Raw genomic sequence first — 12,606 nt, 5'->3', positions numbered from 1 at the left:
GTGGATCACCAAATGAGATTTTAGTTAAGAGAAAGTGCTTTCGAGTTTTGGAAAGCTACAAGGATAGACACGTTGTTAACATAATCAGACTTCAAACCCAAATGGGTATTGACATGATAATCATATTTAATGGCTACTGTGTATCGAGTGCTTTCTATGTGCCACACGCCGGGGTAGGGACCTTCACTCATCATCTCATTTATCTTTATGACACCCCTGTGAGAGCTTCAGCAGTTCAGCCTCAGTAGTGAAGATAACATACATCCCATGGTTCGGTAGTTAAGCTGGGTCAGGCTGTCCAGGTGTGAACGCCAACATCCACCACTCACTAGCCACGTGCCTTGAGTTTGTTCATTTCTTGTGCCTTGGTTTCTTCATCTATAAAAATGAAAATACTGATAGAAGGTACCCCCTGGGTTATGGAGGCACTGACACACACACAGTGCTTAGCACGGGGGCTGGTGCACGGGAAGGGCGCAGTGAGTGGGAGCTGCTGTAATTTCATTAGGAACATTTCTCCATTTCCCCTTGACCAGCTGCGTGGACTAGTTTGCTTCCCTCCATAGCCTCGATGAATCAGTCACATGGGGACCGGATGGGCCCGAGAGGTGGCGTCCAGTGTGCTAATTTAGATAAGGAGGCCGAGGCCCCTGGAGCTCTCATGTGTCTAAGACATCTTCCCCCTACAATTCCGGCACACGGCCCAGCCAACTCCACGTACACGGAAAAACGTTACACAAGACGAGTGAAGGCCAACTTCTCCTTGCTCCACGGGGCTGATCGCACTTTTCCTTGATGTTGGTCCATGTAGCAAAGTTCACTCTGCACATGGGAGGAATCTATCAGAGGGAACATTTGTCAGGTGTGTCTCATAAACTGTTTGCTCATTTGGGCCACTTTTATACAGACTTGAGCCATCATTTGATCATTTGAGTGTGGAAGAGCCCAGAAACAGTGTGGGGGTCCCATCGTTCATCAGAGGACTGTGCCAAATAAAATTTGGCCACCAAACACTGGAAGCTGTTGTGAGTGTTCCAGGCAGATTGAGGGGATTGTGGACGTGATGTGAATCACATGTGATAATGATTTTGTTTTTATATGGAACTACGATTATTTAAAAAAGAGGCAGAAGTATTGCAATTTATGGGTTGAAATTGAGATTTCAAAGGCAAGGTGTGTCTCTCTGGCTATTCTCCTAGCCTTTCTTGTATTCCTAAGATTTCATCTTCTATCTGAAAAAGCCAGGATCGTTCGTACAATTGTCCGCATCTTTGGTGCGTAGGGATAAGAAAATGCCATTATCTCTTTCTAAAATTCAGTATAAAATGAGGTATTTCAAAGATTTTTCTGGATGGATGTTGTGAATTTTTATCTGCCAGAATTTTCAAGCGGCAGAACGTGGGGTGGAGCGTGAGCTCCGCGAAAACGGATTCCGCGTCTTGCCACCAGCTGTCTCAGGTGCAGTAAGCACGCAGTCTGGGCCGTGAATGCATGCTTATCTCTTCTCCATGCTTCAGCTTAGGGGAAAATGGATCCAACGTTCTTTTGAGCTAAAAAGTAAATGTGTAAGATGACACGTGAGCCACCAAGTAACAAGCAATATTGACTCTATTTTGCAGATCTCCCCTTACATTTAAATGCTGCCATGTTTGAGGCCAACGGTGGCTGTGGTTATGTTCTGAAACCCCCAGTTCTGTGGGACAAGAACTGTCCCATGTATCAGAAGTTTTCACCCTTGGAAAGAGACCTGGACAACATGGAGCCTGCCGTCTATTCCTTAACTGTAAGCATGGCCTCTGTTGTGAGAATATAGTAGGATCTGTAAGACTTCCTGAATATGAACTGGTCTTGAATTCAAGGCATTACAAAGGTCTCGTGTCAGAGACCTTGTTGATGCAGAGTTAGTTCCCAAAAGCATCTCTTTACCTCTCAGAAAGCAGTGGCTGTGGTTTAAGTACGCTGTCACCTGGCCCTGTATCTGCCAGAGCCCAGTCGGCGGACTTATGGGGTCCCTGCTTCACCTGCGTATTGATGATGGTAATTCTGTCCTCCAGCCCCTGAGCATCATAACTGTGAGTGGATCCCCTAATGGTTGAGCTCCTGGTTAGAGCAGATCATCTTAAATTCTGACAAGTTCTTATAAGATCAGACAGACCCTAATATACAAATCAATTAAGTATTTTTTCTCTGTACTGTTTAACTTCTATCATTCCTGGGCCTCTCCTCATTCCTTTTATTACCTAGTTAACTAATCATCAGAACTCCACAGACTGCCTCTAACAGCTGAGCCCCAGCTGAGCTCATCACCCAGATTTATTCCCTGTTCTTTTGCTCCCACTTAGTTGATAGAGAAAAAAAGCCACCGGATGGTGATAGAAAAGGCAGGGAGGGATGAAGTTACCTCTTCTCTCCATCTCCACATCTTGTCTGTCTGGCTGCAAAGGAAGACTGCTGGACAGCCTGTGCTCACCTCACCTCAGAGGCCGGGGGGAGCCCCCTCACATATGTTCCTCTCTCCCAAACTGCTCTTTTCTGTCCCCAAGACAAGGGTAGCAGCCCCTGTCTGTTTAACCCTATCAGCTGGACTCAAGTATAGCTCCATCTACTTACAGAAGGTGGTGGATTAATTTTGAACAACATCCCCTGAGACTTGCGCCAAAACTAAACTATTCAAGAAAAGACATGGGGTGTGTCAAATATATCCACCTAAAACCTTTTGAACAGAATGTTAGTAACCAATTCTCGGTTACATTACCTACAGTCCTCTTTTCTCTTGCCTTCTTTAGAAACTTAATCATCTTGATTGCTTGGTTTTTAAAAGTAGTTAACATTTTCACAGGTGCAGGGTTACAGTCAGGTGAATGCTGTTGAGAAAATAGGCTTTCACATGATTCCAGTCATGTGATGACCTGATTACAATCACTTATTTTTTTTTAAGCAACTTTATTAACCATTTACCGCGTTCATTCCAGAGTGTTCTCTGTCCCTCTTGGTGGAGGAAAGCAATGAGGTACAGAGTTGCTCTGTGTCTTTTGCATTTTCAGTGACTTGGATCCTTTTTTCCCCCTCAGATTGTCTCTGGTCAAAACGTGTGTCCGAGCAGCAGCACGGGGAGCCCGTGTATCGAAGTCGACGTGCTGGGCATGCCCTTGGACAGCTGCCACTTCCGCACGAAGCCCATCCACCGGAACACTCTGAACCCCATGTGGAATGAACAGTTTCTCTTCCGGGTGCACTTTGAAGACCTCATATTTCTTCGTTTTGCAGTTGTGGAAAACAACAGCTCAGCCGTAACCGCTCAGAGAACCATCCCGCTCAAGGCTTTGAAACGAGGTAGAATAAGATTGTCAAAATGCTAATCGTTCGTGTAGCTAAGTGGTGGTTGCCCCAGAATTCATGATGCTCTTCTCTCTACTTGTGTGTGTGTTTAAGATTTCCATAGTACACAGTTAAAATAAGAGGAACAAAGAAATAATACAGATTTGAACACTGCTTAAGCTCATCTCAAGAGAGACTTTTCTTTTACATTTTCCTAAAATCGGAGGTGTTGACAACATCCCGTAAGAGTGTGGCCTCTGCTTCTGCCCTTGCGCTCCTGTTCCCACACACTCCTTCCCAGGAGCGCCCAGCGTACCCTGGTGTGTTTAGAGCAGGGACTGATGTTAGGAGAGGAGCCCAAGGGGCACCTGGTGGCTCAGTCGGTAGAGCAGGGGACTCTAGTTCTCGGGGTCCTGAGTTCAAGCCCTACGTTGGGTCTAGAGCTTACTTTTAAAACATTTAAAAATTAAAAAAAAGAGAGAGAGAGAGAGAGGAGCCTGAGACGAGGAGGGCTGAGGTGTGCTCGTGGCATCGGCAGGCTGAGGTTGGAGTCGGCCCCAGCCACGTCCGGGGTCTGAAGCTGGGGTGCGTGTTGGCGGCAGAGCAGGGGCAGATGGAGAATCCTGGGCAAAGGCCGGAGCTGTTGGCCTGATGTGGTTTGGCTTCGCTGCGGGTCTCCTGCAGCTTCAGCCTGTGGTCCCCGTTGGCACCGCTGCATCTGCTCCTCAAACTTTGATGTGTATCGGAGTCTCCTGGGACTCTTGGTAATAAAATGCAGATTCTGACTCAGTAGGTCTGGGGTGGGGCGTGAGATTCTGCGCTGCTAACAAGCTCCCAGAGATGCTGACCCTGCTATTCTGCTCTGAGTACCAAGTTTCTAGACGTACTTCTTCCCACAACCGCACTCAAACTGCCACAAACATGTGACGGGCTCCTACAGTTTGTTCTTTTCCTGTTTTTCTTCCCCGCGGCGCAAGTAGCCCGTGGTCACTGCCTTAGTCAGCTCGGGCCACTATACCAAGACCACAGACTGGGGGCTTAGACAGTAGACACGTCTTCTCTCACACTGCTGCAGGTCAGTGTGTTGGCAGGATTGGTTTCTCCCAAGTGCTCTCTCCCTGGCCTGCAGACGGCCACCTTCTCGCTGTGTCCTCACACAGTTGTCCCTCAGTCTGTGTGCATGGCTCCTGCTGTCTCTCTATCTTTGTGCTAATCTCTTCTTATAAGGACACCAATTATACTGGTTTAGGGCTCACCCTAATGACCCATTTTAACTTCTTAAAGGCCCTAACCCTCTTTAAAAGCCCTTAATGATGTACTATACGTTTGCTTATTGAACTTAAATTTTTTTTTAAAGATTTTTTTTTATTTATTTGACAGAGAGAGAGAGACAACCAGCGAGAGAGGGAACACAAGCAGGGAGAGTGAGAGAGGAAGAAGCAGGCTCCCAGCGGAGGAGCCTGATGTGGGGCTCGATCCCAGAACGCCGGGATCACGCCCTGAGCCGAAGGCTGACTCAACGACTGAGCCACTCAGGCGCCCCTATTGAACTTAAATTTTAAAAAATAATAAAATAAATAAAAGCCCTACCTCCAGGGCACCTGGATGGCTCAGGTGGCTAAGCGACTGCCTTCAGCTCAGGTCATGATCCTGGAGTCCCAGGATTGAGTCCTGCATCAGGCTCCCCACTCAGTGGGGAGTCTGCTTCTCCCTCTGACCCTCCCCCTTCTCATGCTCTCTTTATCTCAAATAAATAAATGAAATCTTAAAAAAAAAAGCCCTACCTCCAGATGCAGTCACATTCTGAGGTCCTGGGAGTTAGAGTTTCAACATAAGAATTTGAGGAGAACACAGTTTGGTTCATAACAGTTATTACAGAAACATGAGTAAGTACAGAGAAGCAGAAACAATTCTTTTTAACTATCCATTTTCCATCCAAAATAATCACTTTTGGTGTATTTCTTTTGCAGGCTTTATTTCTCTGCCCATGTATTTACATAATACACATAATATACATGTATATACATATTACATAATGTATTTTTTTACAAATAGGCTTCCTGCTAATCTTAGTGCTTTGCACCTTACTGGTTTTCACTTCCTGATGACTGTAGGGAGAAACTTTTCGTGTTGATAGCCATGCATCTTCGTTACCACTTTTACGGGCTGCATGTTATGCCATTTTATACTGGCACAAACATTCGCACCATAACTAACTTAGCCAAACCCCTATTGTTGGAATATTACCACTGAAACTGTTCTAAGAGGGAATATTTGTAAAACAGTGACTGTAGATGACTTGATATGGAGATGGTCAGATTTTCCTAGTATATTTTGTTTGAGTTTTGAGTCTACGTTAGAAACAGTACCTAGACAAGTTAGTTACCACTGGGTGACCCAGAACCGTCCCCGGAGCAGCAGTCTGCCGATGAAAAGGCAACTCATGCCTGCATGCCTGCTGCCACCCCCGCCCATCGCAAGGCCTGATTTCCGCCAACCATTGACTGTCCTCCCTGGGATGTCTTCTGTGCAGAGCTCTGGGGTGCATGGCTGACAAGCTTCTCCCAATTCTGCATTATTCCAGGATATCGGCATCTTCAGCTACGAAACCTCCACAATGAAGTCTTAGAAATCTCCAGTTTATTCATAAACAGCAGAAGGATGGAAGAAAATTCCTCCAGCAGTGCCTTGCCGGCCTCTTTGGTAATGAAGTTCTATTTCACTCAGCACATTTGCAAGGATTGCTACACTGGCGGTAGGCTTTCTTGTGGCACAGGAACCTGGTCCGTTAGTTATTAATAAGGTAGCAATGGAAGTAACAGTAACAATAACATGCGGCCCTTGACACTTTCTAAGCACTTTGCATCTGTACTGACTCAGTTATTCCTCTCAATAACTTCATGAAATAGCTGTTGATACCATCTCCACTCCATAGACGAGGAAGGTCAGAGCTAAGTATATCGAGGTCACACAGCAATAAACCCAAGTTATTCTAATGCCAAAGCCCATATTCTTCATGAGTATGTGATAGTGCCTGCTGGGGGAGGTGAACCCAAAATAACAACATGGGGGAGAGACTAATTAAGCCAAGCTTGGGGAGATGCAGAATCGGCCCTCTTGGAAATGGGAGAGGAAAACCACAGAGAGGGCCACCATTGCAGATTCTCTGTTTTAACAAGCTCCCCATGTAAGTTCTATGCCCACTGAAGTTCAAGAACCACTGGGACCAGCACTCACCCCAGTATTGCAGGATTGTTTACTTAAAACATGTAGCACTGCTTTAATTAACTGGTTGATTCCATTATCTTGCCCTTTAGAGATGAATTTTAATGGGTGCCCATTGATTACCTCTTTACATGTTTAATAACCTATTCAAGGTTGCATCAACTTATACTTCAACATAGTGCTAACAGCTTGTGGAAGGCGCCGTGTATGCTCATAAATGGCGCTGGCTTGGCCACTGCCATGGCCACCTGTAAATCCCCCAGCTTTCTTCTCTGCTTCTCTTCCCCCTCACCTCGTCAGTGTCTTCTCTGTCCTGACCTCATTTCCTTAGGTTCTCCTCCTTTTCCCTTCAGTGTGTGGCCAAGGTTGAGAACAGCACGTTGGCCAAGTGGAGGGAGGCATTGCCTGTACGTAGGCAGAGGATGGGAAGCAGGGACAGGGCTGCCTGGTACCTAAGGGCAAGAATCAGACGCTTCCACAAAGGTGAGGCAGGGATTAGTGCTGGATTCTGGGTCAGTGGCCCTCGATACGTATTAGCACTGAAGATGCCGTACATGCCATGAATGAACCATTGCTCCTCACAGCACTTCTGACACCAACTACGTGGTGTCTTTTCCGACGCTCCTTCAGCTCTGACACCAGCTGGGTGTCCTGCCTTTCGATCTGATCCTGACACTGTCAGCCTGGAGTTAACATCAGATCCCAAAGTTGATCAGTCCCACAGGACTGTCCCCACTTTAGATGCCAGTGGCCAGTCCCAGGCTGTCCCCAGTACTGCAGACAGACTGGCTATCAATTCGAGAATTTTCCACAACCCCCTCCTCGGGTTCAGAAATTTTCTAGACTCATTCACAGAACTCAGAAACGTGCTTTACTATTGTTACCAGTTTATTATGAAGGATACAACTCAGAAGCAGCCAAATGGAAGAGATACATGGGATGAGGTCTAGGGAGAAGGGGTACAGAGACTCCCAGCATCCCAATGTGTTCATCAGCTCAGAAGCTCTCCGAACCCCATCTTTTAGGGGTTTTTATGGAGGTTTTGTCTCCTTTCTGGGGATAGAAATAATAATAAAATAAAATAATAATTCCAGGGCCAGGCATAATGTCTGATTCACCTCTCCATCTATGAATTTTGTATTTTGAATGAATGAATGAATATATCTTAATATACAAAATGTTCAAAAAGTTATAAGTTACACACCTCCCCAGCTCTTCCTAAAACAGACATGCTTTTCATATTATTATTATCTGTGTGCCTGTGAGCTCTGCAAGGCCATAATATTCTATTTATCATCTTACCAACCAACATTCTAACCCAGGACCCTGAAGAGAGATGGAACTCAATAGACACTGTTGGAGGTTAGTTTGTCATAAGTGACATACATTTCAGATAATATAAGTCTCCTAATTAGGCGAGAAAGAGTCACTATTATTTAAAATAAATTAGTATTTTGGTGGTATGCTGCTAATATCCTCACTAGACTCTTAAGGAAGATGCACCATGGCCTCTTCAACCACAGATGCATCGGGTTATAGAAGAATGGTCTTCTTTTACATTTACTTGTCCCCCTACAGACTTCTATGAACTAGCACTTCTGTATTGAATATAGCCTAGAAATAATGTGAGAATGAAGTGAGAAACCACATGATCTTCCTTGACAGATGTTTAATACAGAAGAAAGAAAATGTTTGCAGACTCACAGAGTTACAGTGCATGGGGTCCCAGGTCCAGAGCCATTTACTGTTTTCTCCATAAACGGGGGCACCAAGGCAAAGCAGCTTCTCCAACAAGTAAGTCCACCAGGCCCATAGTTGGGAGAATCCAGCGTCTATCTATATGGGTGTGTGTGTGTGTGAGTGTGTGTGTATAAATGCATGTGTAAACACAAAAGCATACATAAGGCACAAAGTCAACGATAATGATCTGCCTTTTGATTTTTGTGTAATTCAACACTGAGATCCACCCTAAGAATGATCTGGGAGAATTTGGTACCACTAGACAAGCTAACCTGTAGAAAAGAATTTTTAACAGTTCTTCAAACACATAAAAACATGGGGCTGGCGAGGGATCAAGACCAGAATGAGTGGCTCTCCAAGCATGTGTACTCTTTCCCTCTAAGGCTAGACCCAGGCCCCATCTTCCTTTTTAATGCAGAGCTTACTAATCCATCAGAATTTGCACATAAGCTGAATAGAGTTTGTTTGCCATCTTAGGAGTTGGATCAGATTTTTAGAGCATCAGGATGGAGCTCATGGCCAAGAAGACGTTTTCAGCCCCTCCAGCCTTAGGCCTTTATTTGCATGTTGAGCAGCCCCCTGTCGGCCTTCCCCTGGCACTTGATCTCACCCCTTGAGGTACCACCCCTCTGGTAGTGCAAAGAGGACAGCAGGGCCTGACACAAGAGGATGAGGGCCTCTTGCCCCAAACCCTGCAGCAACCCTGGCCTGAGTCCCCTCATGTGGTCCTGCTTCTGCTCGGGATCCCCCAGAAATCTCTGTGGCTTTCTGTAGGCAGGGCCACCGCCCCACAGGAGGACATGTCAGAGCGAGAAAGCAGGAACAAAGCAGCATCCGGAGGGAGGCAGCTCCTCAAAAGGACAGGCAAACCCATGTGTAATGTCTTTTCTCTTCACACCAGAAGCTCCACCCCCCGCTTGGCACAGTGATGTCATATCCTCGCAGACTCTTTTATCCTTAACCCAATTCAGAATCCCTTCTCCTCCTTGGGGGTAGACCCAGGGAGCAATAACCAAGAGGAGTGACCCTTGGGCTCTCTCTGAAGTTAGGGTGTATGATGACATGTAGCTGGGATCATAGAATGTATGTGGCAGGGGTGGAGATTAAAAACCAATGAAACAGGGGCGCCTGGGTAGCACAGTCGTTAAAGCGTCTGCCTTCAGCTCAGGGCGTGATCCTGGCGATCCGGGATCAAGTCCCACATCAGGCTCTTCCGCTGTGAGCCTGCTTCTTCCTCTCCCACTCCCCCTGCTGTGTTCCCTCTCTCGCTGGCTGTCTCTCTGTCACATAAATAAATAAAATCTTAAAAAAAAAAAAAAAAACAATGAAACAACCATATGGAATAAGAGTAATAAATAGTTCTGGTTTTTGAGAGGAAGTCTCTATCAACAGGCAACATTTTGCCCAACACTTAAAATCAGAAGAAAGAGCTTAAGTGCCTGATTTCATAGATTATCAAACAGAAGCTACTACCAAGACTTGGGGGGGTGGTATTTGTTTTTTGGGTTTGTTTTTGTTTTTTAAAGCAATCAGGCCGTGAACGGCAATGTCTACTATCACAAAGTATTGCTGGGGACTTGGAGACTCTCTAATGAAGATATTAAGTATGGCAGCATTTCCACAGACCACCCATAAAAAGCAGCCCATTACCTTATTGTCCCCCCATGTGAATGATGCCACGGATATAAAGCAGGACTGAGGAGGGAGTGATGCCAGCCCTCTCGTGTGGGGTGACAGTGCCACTGAGCTACTCCTAGAAGCTTCACATCCTGAACTACCCCGTAGCAGTTGTTGTCTTGCCCCCACAGGATCCATAGCCCAGCATCGATTACAGACCAAGGACTGGGTGAAGGGTGCAGCGTCTTCCTGAGAATCTTCTGCCTCCACCATCTTCTGCTTACTCTGCTTTTCCTCCAAGCGAGACGAAGCAGTGCCAAGTGTTGACTCTAGTAGTTGCCTCATCGGCGGGGGCGAGGAGAAGGGTGTTTGCCTAATCCAAGCCAGATGGTGGCAGCTTTCTCTGTCCCCACTTGGAGTTGAGCCTACTGTCAGTAACCTGTACGAGTGAGAAGCAGTGCATCAGCCCCAGGAGCCGTAGCGAACGCTCGTGTTTACTGAGTTCTCATAATGTGCCCGTGTCATGCTTTATAACCGGTGCCTCTGTCATGAAATGGAAGTAAGGGGTTGTTACTCTCACTGTTTCCATCTTATGGATGGGGAACCTGAGCCTCCAAGAGGTTAAATATCTTGCCCAACACCTCACAGCCAATAAGTATTAAAGGCAGACCTCAGACCCAGGTCTGTCTGGCTCCAGAGTCTCGTCTCAGCCGCTCTGTTGGACTGCCCAGGGTCCGTCGCCAACAAAGAAAACAAGGTTGCAGGCACAGTGTCAAGAGTTAATTGAAAGGAGAATTCCCAGGAACTTAGATCACATGAGAGTAGAAAACAAGTATTTCCAACCTGAGAAAAAGAGATGATGTTGGTAAAAGCCGTGCTAGGGTCTTTGTCACTGGTCCTGAGTTACAAGATCACAGAGAGCTAAATGCATAGATTGAGAAACCTCAAGTTTGTAATTCAGTAGGCGCTCTCATTCCAGCTGTGGGAAAAATAGTTATGCTGTCTGGGGATTATGAATAAATTGTGTCATTGCCCAGAATGAACATAAACAATCTTCTTGGACATAAGAGAGTTCTTAGGTCTTCCAGGAAGAATTATGCAACACTGCAGAGTAGGTCTCACTTATAAATGGCACATCAAACCTATGTAAACACCATGAAAATAGGCTTATTTTATGTGTGTGTGTGTGTGTGTGTGTGTGTGTGTGTATTTATTCAGGTATAGTTAACATAGTGTTATATTGATTTCAGGTGTACAGTACTATAATGATTCAACAATTCTATACGTTACTCAGTGCTCATCATAAGTGTACCATTAATCCCCCTTCACCTATTTCACCCATCCCCCACCCACTTCCCCTCTGGTAACCATCAGTTTGTTCTCTGTAAAAAATAGCTCATTTTGTTTTTGGGGTCTTTTGTTTTAAGATTTTATTTATTCATGAGAGACAGAAAGACATGAGAGACAGAACGAGGGGGGCAGAGGGAGAAGCAGGCTCCCCTCGGAGCAGGGAGCCTGATGCAGATCTTGATCCCAGGAACCTGGGATCATGACCTGAGCCGAAGGCAGACATTTAACCGACTGACCACCCCCCCCCCCCCCCGCGCCGGGCACCAGAAACGTAGGCTTATTTTGAATGAAAGTTTTGCCTTTGCTTTTTCTTTAGATTCTGACTACTGAACAGGACACCAAACCTATTGTCACAGACTATTTTTTGATGGAAGAAAAATATTTTATATCTAAAGAAAAGAATGAATGCAGGAAACAACCATTCCAGAGAGTCATCGGTCCAGAAGAAGAGATCATGCAGATTTTAAGCAGCTGGTTTCCAGAGGAAGGATATGTTGGCAGGATTGTCTTAAAAACCCAGCAGGAAGTAAGTATATCCTGCACCATAACAACTCAGTATGTGACTAACTACCTCACCATTGGCAACCTCCCTCCATTCAGAATTTCTTATAATTGCAACTTCATTTATGTTGTACTTAAGTAAATGTGGAGAAATGATTTTATTCTTCTGCACATATTCAGGATGTTATCCTTAAGTTACAGAAATTGAGTCTAAAAGCCATTTGTAAAACAAAGGGAGCAAGAACTCAAAGGATCCCTTATGCATGCCATCAGCTCTGGGTCCAGGATTTGATTTCTGTGTGAACAGGCATTGTTGTAAGAGTCACAGACAGTACTGTGTCACGCTGGTCCTGTTGGTATTTTACCTTTGGGGATTGCTTGCCGTCCCGTTCATGCCTATTAAAGTGTTAGCTAATAACAGCTTCTGTGCTTCTAGGTAAAACAGCAGTAGTTCTTTGAAAATACTCTGTAACTTCACACACAGCAAGAATAATCTCTCAGCTTCAGTCAGAATTAGTAAAAATTAACATTACTTTCACTAACATTCCCGTGGTCATTCCCATGAAAGAAACAGTTCAGTGACTGTGTGTCAACTCTACATTGGTTAGCTCCTGTTGGAGTTTGTGAATGGAGCACTGATTTTTTTTTTTTTTTTCAGAATAAACCGGTAAGCCCACTGACTTCCTGCCATTTTTTAAAATGACATATAAAGTCATTGCTCCACCATAGATAGTCATGGCTCATGATATGTCAATAATGAAGGGATCGAGTCAGTTCAACAATTAGATTAAACAAATATTTACTGAGCACCTAATATGAGCCAAGCGCTGTTCTGGGCACACAGTCTGCTCCTTT

The 12,606-nt window shown here is 45.3% G+C and overlaps 1 protein-coding gene across 5 annotated transcripts in view; it reads left to right on the top strand.

Moving 5' to 3' along the window:
* The window catches only part of PLCE1 (phospholipase C epsilon 1), a 305,344-nt gene that overhangs the window by 280,596 nt on the left and 12,142 nt on the right, over positions 1 to 12,606 (top strand). For all 5 annotated transcript variants that reach the window (XM_044378042.3, XM_026481690.4, XM_026481691.4 and 2 more), the window contains exons 25-29: positions 1,620 to 1,783; positions 3,072 to 3,333; positions 5,903 to 6,021; positions 8,209 to 8,337; positions 11,567 to 11,776. In XM_044378042.3, the coding sequence (XP_044233977.2) occupies positions 1,620 to 1,783; positions 3,072 to 3,333; positions 5,903 to 6,021; positions 8,209 to 8,337; positions 11,567 to 11,776 (884 nt within the window). The remainder of the gene's footprint in view (positions 1 to 1,619; positions 1,784 to 3,071; positions 3,334 to 5,902; positions 6,022 to 8,208; positions 8,338 to 11,566; positions 11,777 to 12,606) is intronic.

This window comes from Ursus arctos, unplaced genomic scaffold, assembly GCF_023065955.2.
Source record: "Ursus arctos isolate Adak ecotype North America unplaced genomic scaffold, UrsArc2.0 scaffold_7, whole genome shotgun sequence".
In the NCBI taxonomy this organism is placed as follows: domain Eukaryota; kingdom Metazoa; phylum Chordata; class Mammalia; order Carnivora; family Ursidae; genus Ursus; species Ursus arctos.
The sequence above is the reverse complement of the archived record's forward strand: the minus strand, read 5'-3'. Positions and strand labels throughout refer to the sequence as shown.